Source organism: Neltuma alba, unplaced genomic scaffold, assembly GCF_004799145.2.
Source record: "Neltuma alba isolate B1F8T4 unplaced genomic scaffold, ASM479914v2 tig00011136_pilon, whole genome shotgun sequence".
Lineage (NCBI taxonomy): Eukaryota > Viridiplantae > Streptophyta > Magnoliopsida > Fabales > Fabaceae > Neltuma > Neltuma alba.
Window position 1 is genome coordinate 143,583 of NW_021635872.1, and position 16,100 is coordinate 159,682.

Below are 16,100 nucleotides of genomic sequence, written 5' to 3' on the forward strand. Positions count from 1 at the left end.
GTTCCTCCACACCAAAAGAGAAAGATTAACCTGATAGTTTATTATCTTCATTATCATTATAATTTGATTAATAAAAGATTTCGAGTTTCTCAACAACAATGTTATCGGATGTCCTATGAAAAATCGATCATTTAATTATTTACGGTCCATTCTTGATAAATCCAATGTTGTCTGTCTTCTGCTGTGCCGATGGAGTGGGGCGCCTCTGCCCCGTCGTCAACTTGAAGGAAGCTTCTTTATTTTGACACCGTATGCTGGGACCGGGGGATCAGAGGCTCGCGCGGCAATGGTAAGTACTGAATACGTACAAGCAAATTCGTTAATCAGTTTGCAGCAATTCGGCAGTCTGCCACAGAAACATCTTCTGCAAATTGCTAAATGAAATATGTATTCCCCATTTCTGCTCCCAACTTTAAACCGCTCTTCTCATTAGCAGGGAAAAAACACACTCCATTTGCGGCAAATCGCTTTTTTCTGAACCCACCAAAATGTTGGGTGCAATTTTCTCGTAATTACGTTTGGAAAAATTGCCCTTCTTACGCTAACCAAACCAAACTACTCCAAAATGATTTCCATATGAAAATTTAAAGTTTGCAGTCCGCGATCGAAACATATTTATGGACACCAAAAGACGCACACGCATCACAACACCGATCTCAAATTCCCAGAAAAATAAAGGGCTAAAAAAAGGTGTGATACATTTGACATAAATTCGTGAGCGTAGATAGGTAATTCAAGCAACATCGATCTTTCCCAAGTCTTAGTTACTAAGCACATGCACAGGCGCTGTCAGCGACTAGAACAGTTCCTTCGTCACCCTCAGACCTGAAAAAGAAGTAGCCGATAGCAAGACCGACCACGATCGCCACAAGGACTCCTCCGTTAAAGGACATGACGGCCAGCATCAGCAGATATCCGACCACCGAATTAAACCCAAACAGCAACGCTCCGGCGAACCTCACCCCTAATTTGGCCTTGTCACCGGTGAGATTCTGTCGGAGGAGTGGGATCTGATTCTGGGGCGTCGTAGAAGAAGGCGTCTCAAATGTAATAGCCTTCAGGCGAAGGCGGCGATTCTCCAGGTACTGGTAGAAAGCAGAGACCAGGAGACACGCGAGCAAACTCAATGAGTAACTCGTCCATGAATCGGTTTTCCAGAAGTCGAAGAGGAGGGTCACTTTTTTGCTCCAATAGAAGGTCATGTGCATCATGTTGGCTTGTTGATGGAAAATCAGCCACGGGAGAAATCCACAACGTCTGAAGTCTGAAAATTGATCAACTGGGGTCTGGAGATGATGACAGAAGAGATTTGGATGCAAGAACGGGAACTGTAGTACCCGTCGTATGTACGACTTTATGCCATTGATTTTGGGTTCAATAAAATACCCCCGGGAAGTTCCTATTTACGAATTTGTGCCATCCTTCTGTGCCTCATTACTTTTACCAACAAGGCTGTTTGGGGAATTCGACTATACGGCCCAATGCGTAGTTATCGATCTCGTTATCGAAAGAAAAAAAAAAAAAGGCAGTACGTCCATAAAGCACATAAAATAAAATTGCCGAACGCAAGACTCCCCACTTTGGTAGTTGGCATTGTAACATCGTAGGTAGAAGGGGCCAGCAGTCATGCCAGCCAATCACCGGTTCCCGGTCATAAGCTGTTGGTGAATGTTATGCTAGTGAAAAAGGAGCGATTCCAAAGGCATTTCTGTCATTTTATACTAAAACTTAATCATTGGGATAAGAATCACCAAAATATGCAAATAACAAATCGGTCTCCATGAATAGTCTAATGACAATGAGGGCTTCTGGTCAAAAAAAAAAAAAAGACAATGAGGGCTTAGAGGATTTTTTGGCAATTAAGTTTCTCTGTGACATTATCTTAATGTCTTCATGAAAAAAGTTATTTGAAAATGAGGTACCATTAAAATGAATGACTATTTCATCAGAAGAAGAATTCTAACTCCTCGTGTTTACCAAAAGCCGGTGAATCAATTTTGTAATGAGCAAAAGAAGACATTTTCTTTTCCTCTGGTCATTTGCACAGAAAGCATTTCTGAATTTAGAGCCTGTCTGGATTTCTCCCCAAATCATAGTTTGGGAAAGAAGTCAACCAAGCAGGAGAAAGAAATTTGAAACCATGGTTTGGAATAAAATTATGGTTTTGAACTCGAAACCATAGTTTTGATGGCAGTGGTTTGAAGTTGTTTCTGGTTCAAATTTTCCAGCCATTGGTGTGGGCCCAACTGCATATAACAAAGCAGCCCCCAATAATTTATGCCTCACTCTTCATTCCACTTCGGTCCTTCGCTATACATGTAGTAACAATTAATATATATATACACACACATGTAGTAACAATTAATTGATTAATTATATTAAAGATCGAAGGTAGTATGTTGTTACAAAAACTAGTTGTGAAAAAATATTATGGGATTTCATGTTTAAGATCTTTAAAGAAAATAAATATTTTTCTGCTAGCGAAATTTTTTTTTCTATAAACATATTTAATATTATGTTTTAAAATATATATACACATATTAATTATTTATTAATTATATTTCTTATATATTATTAATTATGTTGGTAAAAAATATATTATCAACAAATTTATTTCTTCAAATTCAAATTTATTATAAAATCTATCTTCTATGTAATTATTATATTAACTAATGCTTTTTTTAGTAATTGCACGTATAAAAAATACTTCTAATAACAACTATCCAAACACTCTCACTTTATCAGAATTATTTTTTCATAAAATCTATTCTCACTATAATCTATTTTCCAGAAACTATTATCTAAACCAAGGTTTGGTTTCATCCAAACACCCCCCAATCAGTGAGTTACTGAGTTTGGAGAGGCAGGGGAACAGTGTATGAATTATACTCCCTCCAATTCAAAATATAACCTAAATTTTATCTATCTACGTTTATAAAAAAAATTAGTTAAAATCAGTTTGAAACAATAAATATATAAGCCACGTATTTTTTTCAATATGCCTTTATTAATGAAGAGAATAAGTAAAAATGCAATAAATGAACCAAAAGGAAAGAGAATGTATGGGAATAAAATTAAAAAAAAAACTCATTAATGCTTAGACAAAAGTGAATGTTATCTTATAAAAAAACTAAGAGCCTGTTTTGTTCAGTCCCATTACAGGCCTGCGATAGTAATAGGGATTGCATTACCAAGAGAATGATGTTTGGTTTCTTTTTAGTGTGGTAATAAAACCATGGTTACCATTGTAATGATGATTACCAAAAATTTGGTAATATCCATTCACACCTCCCCCCTTATGAATACTCGTTATCACCCCATTACATGTATTGAAAAGTCTTATTTGCCCATCATATCCAATGTAAAAAGACACAAAATACCCTCAATCCCTCCCCCTCATCTTCTGTCTCTTGACTTCTTCTGAAGCCTCTGTCCCACTCACTTCCATTGTCACCTGCGTCATCTTCAATGCCCCACCACCTCCTTCCTTTACCTCCACCATCTTCTTCAACGTCGACGAAGCCTATTCCTTCAATATTGGCAAAACTTTATTTCCCAATCATGATTCCTTCTCACAGTCGCACTTCATAGCTTTCACCTCAGACATTTGATCTCAAAACAAAGTAATTGAAAAATAATGTACAAGAGAAGGACCAATAGTTTTGATTTTCCCAAAAACCCAAAAAATTAATTCCAGATTTGTTATTGTTAGTTTTGATTTGTCATTCTATGTTTTAGTTAGTTAGTTCCAAAAAACTGGTTCCAAATCTGTATAATTTGTGGTTAGACTTATGATTCATGAATTTTTATCGTATATTGAAATCAATGTCATGGCTTGTTTCCATTTTCATTTTATCTGTTGCTGTTGAAGAAATACAAAAGTACAAGGCAAACATTTTTTTTTTGTTGGATGAGGATATTTTGGTCTTTTTATTTGTAAACATTTTTAATTTATCATAAAAATTAATTTTTCTTTTACACATATCCAATGTCATACCAAACATTCTGATGGTAATAAAAATTGTATTACATCTTATTACATTGCATGGTAGAGGATATATGCAACTGAACCAAACAGGCCTTAAGCCTCTATAACAAAGTTTAACTTATATTTTGAACAGGAGGGAGTACCAAAGACAAGAAAATGGTCACTGTTAAGTCATGCCGGATAGATCATCTGCAATATGGATTTGCCCCGGGCAGGGACGGAACTGGTTTGGCCCATAAGCTCATTGGCCCAAAGCCCAGTTCAGGAGCCCACAAAGCTAATATAATTATAATCATAATCGGGATTATAGTTAGTGAACTCCACCAATAATGGGATAAGATCCTCGGTGTGTGCATGCCCACGTAGCACTTTCCAATTATTGGATGGTTGGTGGCGGGGCTCCCAAAATTTGTCTCTTTCCGAGACATCATCATCATAGACATCAATACTCGCACCCGTTCTTCATAACTACGTATCGTACAGATATTCCTTCTCACTCTCGTATTCCCCGTCCCCCCAAGGCTCTCTCTTTTCTGAAATCACCGTTATCAACCCCATCTATATCTCCTCAGGCACATCAATTCCTACAGAACCACCATATGCACACAACTTCAGTTATCAGCTCTGCTATTACAGGCAACCATTTGACCACATCTACGGCTTTGGCTTCCACAAACAATAACATTAACCACTAACTCTCGAACAAGTCAATGAGTTTAAAAGAGGAACAAGGATCAATTATTGAAGCTGAGGAGTCTGCCAACATTAAGATCTAAGGAGCTGGCCAGCACATCATTCAACATCATTAGAATTATATACGAACACCCATATGCTAATGCTAGCGTTAAGACACGACTTCAATGAAGACACGACCAGAATCTGATTTGGTGCTGTGTTCAACAGCCCCAAAGCCAATGTGATTCCAATAAGCTGCTTGTGATTGATCAGGTAGCGTTATCAATTACTCTGCCATGACCTTCTCCGGGGTCGCTCTGTTTCTGCATCCCTGTCATGGTAGAGAAGCAGCTCGAAGATCTGCCCAGTGGCCGACACGTCATCCCTTCGTTCCTAGGACTTTCCAAACTCCGCAACATCAGCTGCTTCATCGCCTTAATCAAATCCTCGGTGGGATTGTTGGGAGGGCTCGTTGCTGTGAACTGTTGCCGGAACTTCTTGTGACTCTTCATTGCTTCGTCCGTAGTAATGTCTCTCTCCGACCTCTGTTTCTCGTCCTTCACTGCCTCTGCACAGAGCCCGCAAATCCAGCGACCTTGGTATTTCTCTCGTACACGACCAACGTACGACACTGTCCCCTCCTCCATCAATTCGCAGCAATAGCATTTTACTTGTACTGTTTCTGCCTTCATCGTCCGTGCTTGTGTTTCTGGTTGCTTATCAATGCCTGACGCTGAATTCGTTTCCTTCAAAATTCTACCTGTCATGATGTCCTTTCTGATGCACAAAAAAACCAGCATCTTAAAATTTCAAGATAAAATTTTGGCTGTGTCATGGAAAACAGAGATACAGAACTTGCTCGAGGGATTTTGTCTTAATCCTTTTACCTTATGCTGAAATCACCTTATACATGAACAATAGAATAAGATTCCAAGATCCGTTTTAAAAAAATACCGAAGTATCCAAAACAGATGCGAGATAATATGTGATTTTGGGAAGAAAAGAATTATCGCTCCTTTTCCCACTTGATCTCTTCAACTTTTCGCTCCCGAGAAACAGAACTTCAAACGGCATACAGTTCATTTCAGAGCCTGGATTGGCTCTCCGATCCTTCTCTAAAAGCGAATTATTTTCAAATACACTGAATCTCTGTGTGTGAATCTGATTCTCTTATACCTTCCCCTGTTTCAGTAGATGTGTAGAATGAAGAGTCGTGCACATATATATAGGAGAGGGATCTTTGATCGTCGTGTTATTTATGATGGTTTGATGTGAGGGATGCAATAGTTTTCAAGACAAGTAGTTTTACTGCGAGAGAAGATTTTTGCAGTTCTGGATCAGACACAATTCACAGTGTAGATTACTCTTTGAGCAGAACATATCGTGGATAACTGAGCTAATGTGGTTTATATATTTATATATTGACATAGAAGTAATATTAAGAAAAGACAGCAAGGAAACACAAACTAATTTCTTTCACAATAGATTACCTATCTTTTCTGGCTTTCTTTATATATTATAAAAGAATGTAAAAATCAAATTGAAATTGAAATCTATTCTCAACGTCGTCGTCAATAATATTATTAACTGTTTCGGTACAATGTACGATACTTGTGAAAATTAATCAATCTGCCAGCTGGTGGAGCAACCTTTCCCTTTCGGGGATGGTGCACATGCACATGTAGGTGAGTGTGACAATTTGGGGCCCTTGTGGTATACCCACCTCCTGTAAGAGCATTTGGTTATCCGCACAATGTGTTGTGTTTGTTTGTTTGAAGGTTTGATTGACATGCCTTGTAAATAGCTTTTGAACCATTTTATGAAGTATGAGATAATTATATATGAGGAGCATTTTATCTAAACCTACGTAAACATGTTTATATACAAAGCTCATCGATCATGGATCAAGGATCAAAATAAGCCATGAGTCCCAAAGGGGTTGGAAAATGAGGTCAAATTATGCGAAACTGTGGCACACACGAACAAGGGGATGGGCGTTCACTGGTCAGCCGAGGTAGTAAACGTTGTTACGGCAAGTAAACCCGGCAGCCTAGCTTTCCAATCATGATCGGACAAAGAACGTGGCTATCAGCATTAGGGGATATCTACGAACTGCATAGTTTATTGGTATTTCATACTCTTCCGCAATCACTCCCCACCCCAGAATCCCAATCTTATCATCTAATTCTATCAAAACTGGAAGGGAACCGTGCATTGTATAAAAAGGTTAAAAAAGCAAGTCGCGTTAGTCATAATCAGATAGCTTGAATAGGATCAGCTAATTGGAAATTTTTGGCTCGTAAACAGGTAAACACACACACATATACATGTATAGGTCCTTCTCTTCGTGGCTTACGCACTCCTGCAGGGGCTTCTCTTTGGGGCCTAAGATTGGGCCCAGAAACTTGTTGGCCGGCAGCAAATCTTCTGATCTGGAGCCATGCATTGATTGGTCCAGGGAAGAGTGTTGCGTACGAGTTGATTGGTATTTGTCATTGTCAGAAAACAGAAATGTTGAATTCACATATCCTGTCGTCCCTAAAATACATTTTCCCCATCGCTATCCACAATTTGAAGAAAGCTTGTGCATGTATTTACGGATGACTCCCTAATAAAAGTCACGTGTCAAAAGTGAAAATTTTATTTAAAATACTGTTGAGTACTAAATGTGTACCTCTTTCAGTGGATATTTAAATTTTAGTTCACTACATTATAGAGACTAGTCTCTTCTATGAGATCCTACAATGTGAGAGGTCTTTTTTTTTTTTGGCTAAAACATAGGTATCCTCCCATTGGAGACAATTCTATTCGAGGCATTGTTGAGCATTAAATGTGAGCACTTCCCCTTAATAGAAATTTAAACCTTAATTCGTCATGTTGTGAGGGACTAGTCCCTTCCGTTAGACCCAATTCTAATAATATGATACGTTCTTGTTTTTTTTTTTTGATACAAACGAGGCACAAAGGCCAAAGGGAAAACTAAACTACAAGGGGAATAGATCCCAACACGTCTTTATCGCACAATGCCCGTAGATGAGTCAGGCAGCTGGTCAACATAGAGGAAGTAGAAAGACCTTCCTTAGCAAGCGCATCAGCAAGCTGGTTATGGAGCCTAGGAATATGGTTGAGGACAATCTCCCAATTTAGACCCATCAAACGACGAATCTCCAAGAATATCAGACTGCACGTGTTATGGACATTAGGACTCGATAACATATCAATTAAGGTTTTGCAGTCAGATTCTAACAAAACCTTCTTGAAGCCAGAGTCCCAAGCTAACTTGATGCCTTTAAACATAGCCCACTCCTTTGCTTCAAACACGCTACAGCTTCCGATTGTTTGGTGAAATCCCACAATCCATTGGCCTCTATAGTCTCTAATTACACCTCCGCATCCTGCCACATTTCTGGAGTGAGACACAGCCCGTCTACGTTAACTTTCACCCAATCATTAGGTGGGAGTTGCCATCGGGTGGGTTGATTCAAATCAGATTGGTTCAGAGTTACCAATTTGTCCTCGGAGACAGTATAGGACTTCCATATACAGTTAACAGCGGCAGCGGGATTAATTGGCTTTATGAAATTGGGGTCAAAGCAAGACTTGTTTCTCCAATTCCATATAACCAAACAGCAACACCCATAGCAAACTCCAATCAATACTCATGTTCACCGCTAGCTGTCTTGATAGATTTAACGCCATCCAGTCTCGAAGTATGATTGGGCCAGCCCAAAAGTGCGTGGCAAGGCCCATATGAATTTCCTCAAATAGAGAGAGCTTAGCGTGTCCTAGCGTCTGACATGAGCGATGTAACGAGCTCATTATGATCCACACTGAATCAAAGAAGTTTTAAATTCCACGTGTTGAGACAAGACGGACTGTTGAATGCTGTCTCAGGTGAGCCACTTCCATCGTCATCGCCATAGCCACGGACACCTCCAAGTTGCTGCTGCAATAGCGTCTAATCTGGGCATTCCGAAATCAAAACAGTGCTCAGATCGTGTCTCAATCGACAATCTCATCACATTGCATTGCAAGTGCCGGTCATACGTACCCTTTGGCACGTCTATCAGGTGTTTGATATAACGCCTAAAAGAGACTTTGTTTAAAATACCTGCAACGCCATCCACTGTGCATATGCGAATGTTGAATATATATATATATATATATATATATGCGCTTATATATATATATATATATATATTTATATATATATTTATTAGTTGTGAAACCTTGGTTTCTTTTGTTGAGACGACAGGTGATAAACCTATATTTTTACTATGATATTTTATATCTTTTAAGGGTTTTTTATTAACTAAATGAGCTAAATTGCAGTTGTTATGATTAATTTAAATTGGAGATTGATTTTATTAAAATAGAGCAAAAGAGGTAATTTTGTCATATCTTTATGTTTATTCTTAAATCTTTTTTTTTTTGTTACACAGTTTTTAGGTGGTTGGGTCTCAGGGCTCACTAGGATGGACCAGGACATGCCTCAAAGCTCAGAGAGTGTTTACAAAAGTACTTACAGATCATCCACCAACAAGGTATTCACATCAGCAATAGGATTTAAACTCACAACCTTATGGATTATGAGCTGACACTTTACCAATTGGACTAACTCTTGTTGGTTTAAATCATTTATTTTGGGCTTTGTGATATTACCTGTTGTTAAATAATTTTGTAGGCCCAAATAGAATTTGAGTGCTGAAAAAAAGAACAAGGTCATGATCTCAAGCCCAATGCACACCGTCTCAATCATTAGAAAGGCTAGGGCAATTTAGATAAAAAATGGGACGAGGAAGCCAGCGGGGGTGTGCCGCCAATTACACACAAATTTGATCTTTCTTTTTCGGCCAAGGACAGACTTCATGGAGGAACCAGGGAATCTTCATTTTTCGACTCCATCTCCCCTTCACATTGGCGACTTTTAATCTCTTCCATTCTTTCATATCACGACGCCACCTGCATCTCTCCTCACCACACCGTCGGCTTCACTGTTCCTCTGGTTCGCTGGTGGAAATATTCCATAAGAGACCTCTCAAGCTTTCTTCATGGCTACTGAATCTTTAAAGCTCGTTATGAGTGGATTCAAAGCAATGAGTGGCTGAATTTCACTGTGTTCTTTGGGATTGAATATAATGGCTTGGGCTTTTGGAGCTACAAAAAGGAGTTCAATTCTAATTCTTAGTTCAAACTATTTAATTGATGATTTTTGGTTTGAAGTTTGTTATATTTGGTTTAGAACTAGGAATTACTAGTTGTAATTCTTTGTTTGGATTGGATTTGCTTGAGATTTTGATTGGTAATTATAAGTTTGAATACTTGGTTTATAAATATATTTATGTTTATGCCTTTGTTAATTTGTTAATATGATTTTTATGCATGTTGTGCAAAGATTATGTTTGAAGTGATTTTAACAAATAATTAATATTCTAGTTGAGTATTAATTTAAAAAGAATAACTTTTCTAAACTAATTCTAATCACTTAAGTTACTCTCATATTATTGAACAAGTTAAAATAGTCAATGGTTCATTTCCAAAAAGCATATCATCATTGAATTCCTTAAAATCCAAATTAATATTTTCATTTCTCATTTTATTAAAAGCCCAAAAAATATATAGTCATTAGGATTTATCTAATCTGTATTGTTTACAAAATAGTTTTATTAAAGAAAATCAATCTCAAAACCCTTTCAATCTTTTTGGTACTTAATTTAGCTTAGGTTTCCAAATAAAAAGGTTCCACGAGATAGTCTGGATTGTGTATCATATTGTATTTATATTCAGTTTTATCTTGATTTAATCCTAAGATGACTAAGAGGTTATGAATCAACAAGCACATTTTAAGCTGGCATTTACAGCCTTCATTCTGACCTTTTTTATTTCACTCATACGCTCAAATACCATTGGACTTTTTTTTTAATTAAGCTTACATTTTAATGGAAAAAAAATATGGTGGACTAGTTGTTACATTATAATCTTGGTGAGATCTGGTGTTAGAACATCCGATGTTAACATTTTATATAAGTGCTTTGATTTATATAAAGGCATCATTATACATAAGAGATGCTTCTCTTCATTTTGAAAAATTTTCTCAAATACCTGGCGTTAACGATTATTGCGGCCTTCGGTTAATTTATCGAATCTAGGATCCCTATTCAATAGCTGAAATAAAGCTTCTGGCGTTAAAAGGATTTGATGGTCATTGTTACAAAGCAAGACGCTGCGGATTATATGGTTCTCAAAGGACTGAAGGAAATTAGTAGGTTGGATTAGAATTTATGATATACATACAACTGAGGACAATATAACTACTCTAAGAAGATAGAATAATTTTAGAATATTAATTGATTTTAATTTATGCAAACTAGTTTATAAAAGAGTAATATTGACCTCGACGGAGGTAAAAAAAGGGGAAAACGTTGAAATTGAAGAGGTCAAAGCCAGGGAAAAGGTCAGCGGGAGATAGGACATGTGATGTTGCGACCAAATATAAAGCTAAAGAGGTGGCGGGTGTGAACGCAGGATGATGTCGATGATGATGCAAGGCGTGACGTCATGATGTAAGGGGGTGGCAAGTAAACATATTCTAATCCTCATTTGACTAATTCTGGATTCCCCTCTCGTCCGCCTCCGCTGTTCGCTTTGGGCAGTGGGCTCTCAAGTCTCACCTGACTAGGAACACCAAGTTAACTTCAGCAGCTAACCACCCTGCCTAAATTAATGTTGTCTAAAATTAAGATTTATTACTAAATTAACATCGTTCTGTTTTAGAAAACTACGTTGTATTTCGTCCTAATTTCTCGACTGAGACACGAGAATTATGGGGTTTTATCGAATAACTTCGTATAAATCAATTAAAGATATTTTGGTCGGAGGATATAATAAAGGAACTTACCGAGGTTACGTTTGGTCTGAGGTAAAGAGCTAGAAATTAAAGGAGAGGAAAAGAAAGTGGACGGTGAAAAAACATGGAATTAAAATCTCTCCCTCTTGCATTCCACGGAAAAGCAATTTCGCTAAATTTCATTCCATCTCAAAAGTGAAACTGATGGGATGACACTGTATACTCAGGAATCTGCACCAAGAAGTCCATCATACCCCTGATCCATTCATGAAATCATCACTAATGTTTCTCTGGTTTATGTACTTATGTTTGTAAGGAGATATTGTGCAATGGACTGATGATGTTTTTTGCTTTGTTCAATACATTATCAGGTATTGGGTGTCAACTGCCAGACTAAAAAAATATTTGGATAGAAACCAAATTGTGGTTTCAAAAGTAATTTCACGGTATACAAAATAAATATATAAATGGGTTTATTTCGATTTATAGAGAAGTGTTTTTAAAAAGCATTTCTTATAACATCTTAACAACCCCTGAAAATAGCTCGTAAACAAATATAATTACTGCTGAGGATTACGATGTCACCATGATGTAAAGTTACCAGTATTCTGGATAGAGATATTTTTAGTTCAGTAAAAAATATTACTGATCACACATACGTAGCCAGGGGCGCTTGAGTATTTTTGTATCAGTTATTTTACATTCAACTTCTATCTCCATCATAAAATATTCCATTTTCTTGCCAAGCATATAATATTACCTCTATTTCTTAATATTTTTTAATAGTTAATACTATCTCCGTTTTTTAATATAAAATCTTGTTTGACTTTTATTTTGATCCTAAATATAAGATCCTAATCTACTTTGTCTCTCATATTTATTTATTTTTTCTCAAAATAATCTTTCTAATAATGATAGTTCTGACTAATAAACTTGATTAGTAGGGATATTTTAGAAAATACAATACCTATTTATTATAAGTAAATAATTTAATTTTTTTTCTTAATCTACTCAAATTAGTCAATCAGCTCTTATATTTATAAACGGAGATAGTATAAGATTTAATTTGTAGTTAGGTCTTATATTAAGAACCAGTATATCTTTTGGTATGGTTATTCTCATTCCATTGTTCCTTCTTTCTTTCCCTTTTTCATTCCTTTGAAAAATTTCCCGACAGACCAATAATGTTAGCCTCGGAAGTAATAATTTGCAACTTCTTTTAGTTTGAATCCCTGTAGTCCTGTGCGTGTAACTCATACAGTAGTTAATTTGACTATGAAGGCAGTCGCAATTAGAAAGCTTCAAGATCACGTCGCTTCTTGTTTTCACTTCTTATTAACTTCTTGGTTTCTTTTTCAACAAATTAACCATATATACTCAATTTAGTAATGTGGCTGACGGCTTGGCCCAGTGAATTACCAGTGCACGAAATCTAACCAAACAGCATTATCCGAAAACAAAAGCAAATTATAGAACTATGTTTCTGACACGCGAATTCAAGGACAGCACGGCTTTGAAATTTAATTTATTATGGGCAAAAGATGGACAGCTTTGAAATTTAGAAATGTGCAAAGCAAGCTTAGTGTTGGGTTTTGACAAATGTATTGCAACATTTTAGCAAGGCTTTGAATACGAAACAAACGAGTGAATTATGGTCTTCTTATAATGTGTCACACGTTCATGAACAGTAATATTTATAATTAGTCTTCTTAAAATGTGTAACACAAGTTCTCATTCCTTCTATACAAATCAATCAATGAAATTTATATGCTCACATGCATCGTTTATCGTGGTTATATAGTTAGTACAGCGTGCTTGACTACAATAATTAGCTTAGTTATATTATTTAGTTTACCGAGCTACATGGTTAGTAACGATCAAGTATACACTATTAATTCAGTTGGTTATTTATGAAATTGAATTCAATTCAAATAATCAAAATAAAAGTACATAACTAATCAAGAAAAATGGAAAAGTTCATAATGTACTCACTACAAAAATCTGGACTTTCAGCGACCACTTTCAGCGGCGACAAAGGGAGTCGCCGCTGAAAATATGACTTTCAGCGGCGACAATTATTGTCGCCGCTGAAAGTCGGCCTTTCTGCGGCGACAAGTATGTCGCCGCCAAAAGTATGAGTTATGGCGGCGACATATTATTGTCGCCGCTGTAACTTCAACTTTCCGCGGCGACAAAATTTGTCGCCGCCGAAAGTGTGCACTACGGCGGCGACAATTCCAGTCGCCGCTGAAAGTGTACACTTTCAGCGGCGACTCGCTTCGTCGCCGCTGAAAGAGGATTCAGTGGCGACAGTTAGTCGCCGCTGAATCCTCTTTCAGCGGCGACATAAATTGTCGCCGCTGAAAGACATATTCAGCGGCGACATAATGTCGCCGCTGAATCCTGTTTCAGCGGCGACGCTTCCTGTCGCCGCTGAATGTCCCTTTCAGCGGCGACCTTATGTCGCCGCTGAATCCTGTTTCAGCGGCGACGCTTCCTGTCGCCGCTGAATATGTCTTTCAGCGGCGACCTTTTGTCGCCGCTGAAGCTCACTTTCAGCGGCGACAAATGTCGCCGCTGAAAGTTTTTTCACATTTTTTTAATTTTTTTTTTGTAAAAATTTTATATTATAATCTTTTATTTGCGTAATTAAGTAACTTTGATAATTAATGTTTTTTTATGTATTTTTGTGTTAGAGAGAGACTAAAAGAAAGATAATATGGTGTTTGAGAGAGAAAGGAAGAGGAAGGAAGTTTGGAGTGTGTGTTTAACACACATATCCCATATCCAAATGTTTGAGAGATGGAATAGAAAAACATTATGCATGGGAGAGAAATGAGATCGAGGCATGCGTGAAAAAGTATGCAAGTTTGATGGGATAAGTAATGAAATATAGAGTGAGAGGTAGATGTAAGTATTATTGGAAGAGAGATAGTCTGTATGTGTGAGAGAGAGAAGGATATTATAATTGAAAGAGATAACATAATTAAACATATGTGAGAGATTATTATAATTAAATTAGTGTGAGTATACTTAATTGACATAATAATATTTGATGATGAACATATATATGAGAGGATTGAGAAATAAAATCATTAAAGGAGATAATATAATTAATTAAAAATGTGTGAGAGATATAGATAATAAAATCATGTATATAGTTAATTAAATATTATTACTATTTATATTTTTTAATTTAAAATGTGATTAATTAAATTTTGTAAAACATATAGAGTTGCATATTATATATATTTTCTATTGCTCAATGGTTTCAATTAAATTCATTAGCCTAGCTGGCCACGCTTGTTCATTTTAGTGTAGAGGTCCTGCATTCGAATCTGGAAAATGTCCAATTTTTACACATTAATTTTGGCTCAAAAAGGTTAAAAAAAACATTTAATGTTACCTGGTTCGAACAGGGGATCTGATAATTATAATAGTTAACACTCCCCTACCACTGAACCCACGTGTGTTATTGGCAAGGCTGGCGCATTGTTTTTGTATGTAAAGATTCTTATTTTGAAACCCAAAACAATTCTAATCTTCTGAAAGTTAACTTTTCCCTCACTCTCACCAGATCAGACCAGCGCCGCGCACTTCTGAAAGTTCATCCCCAAATCCCCTCTCCCTCCAAACCTAGCGCTAGCGGCAGCATCTCACATTCTCATTTCTCACCGATTAGCGAAGACGGCGAAGAGGGACCTCAGACCTGCTTCTCCCCCATCCCCTTTCGTGATTTGCGCAGCGCCGGCGACCCCATTCCGTAGCAGTTGCAACCAAGCTTGCCTCCTAGTCCTTCAATTTGTGCTTGCTGCCGCAGCTATTTGCTCGCCAGTTGCCGGATCGCCGCTACTCTCCAGCTTCGTCACCGTTAGTACAGATCCAGGTAAGGTCGAGCCTCTCACCGATTAGTACAACCCAGTTCGTGTTTATTATCTTGTTTGGTATAAGTTCATGGTTGTGTATAGCTGATATAGCTGATACTTCTGTACTTTCGTCTTTGAATATGCTGTCATGGTTGTTTCAAAACCCGTTCTTATTTATTGAATTTGTATGTGAATACTTGAGCAACACGATTTGTAACTCTGATCATAATAAATTCAAATAAAATAAGGTTGGAGTATTTGATTTTGGACGTTCTCGTCAAAGATGAGAAAATTCTTGGTGAAACTTGGTCTGTAAACATCAGTGTATTATCTATTGAGCCATCATGATGACAAGTTAGCATGTATTACAGGCTGATTCTGCCAAAAAACATATTGAATAGATAAGCCTACGTCCCTCTTATTAAGTAATTTGAGTGGGGGACTGGATTTTTGTATGTTATTAGCAACTCAATAAATATGAGTTGATTTTTTTAAAATTTTGTTTTTATTTCTGACTATCTGTGAATGGAAATCTCTTGATGTGTTATTAATAGGGATATTTAAAAGAATGAATTATACATTCAGGATTAAATTTAATCTCTAACTAGTTTTTATATTAAGTATTAAAAATATTATTTAACAGATTTTTTTTCCGAGATGAATTATATTCACATCATATTATTTAACAAATTAATGTTCATGACACCTATCATTTTGCATTCCA

General features: G+C 36.8%; 2 protein-coding genes across 2 annotated transcripts; both read right to left on the reverse strand.

Moving 5' to 3' along the window:
• Positions 1-542: 542 nt before the first annotated feature.
• Positions 543-1,431, reverse strand: LOC114761816 (copper transporter 5-like). Its single transcript, XM_028951253.1, has one exon. The coding sequence runs from the start codon at positions 1,209-1,211 to the stop codon at positions 768-770; it is 444 nt and encodes a 147-aa protein (XP_028807086.1). The 5' UTR covers positions 1,212-1,431; the 3' UTR covers positions 543-767.
• Positions 1,432-4,874: 3,443 nt separating this feature from the next.
• On the reverse strand, positions 4,875-5,640 carry LOC114761817 (uncharacterized). Its single transcript, XM_028951254.1, has 2 exons — positions 5,551-5,640; positions 4,875-5,440 (listed from the first exon to the last, which is right to left on the reverse strand). The coding sequence occupies exon 2, from the start codon at positions 5,428-5,430 to the stop codon at positions 4,933-4,935; it is 498 nt and encodes a 165-aa protein (XP_028807087.1). The 5' UTR covers positions 5,431-5,440; positions 5,551-5,640; the 3' UTR covers positions 4,875-4,932.
• Between the last annotated feature and the right edge of the window lie 10,460 nt (positions 5,641-16,100).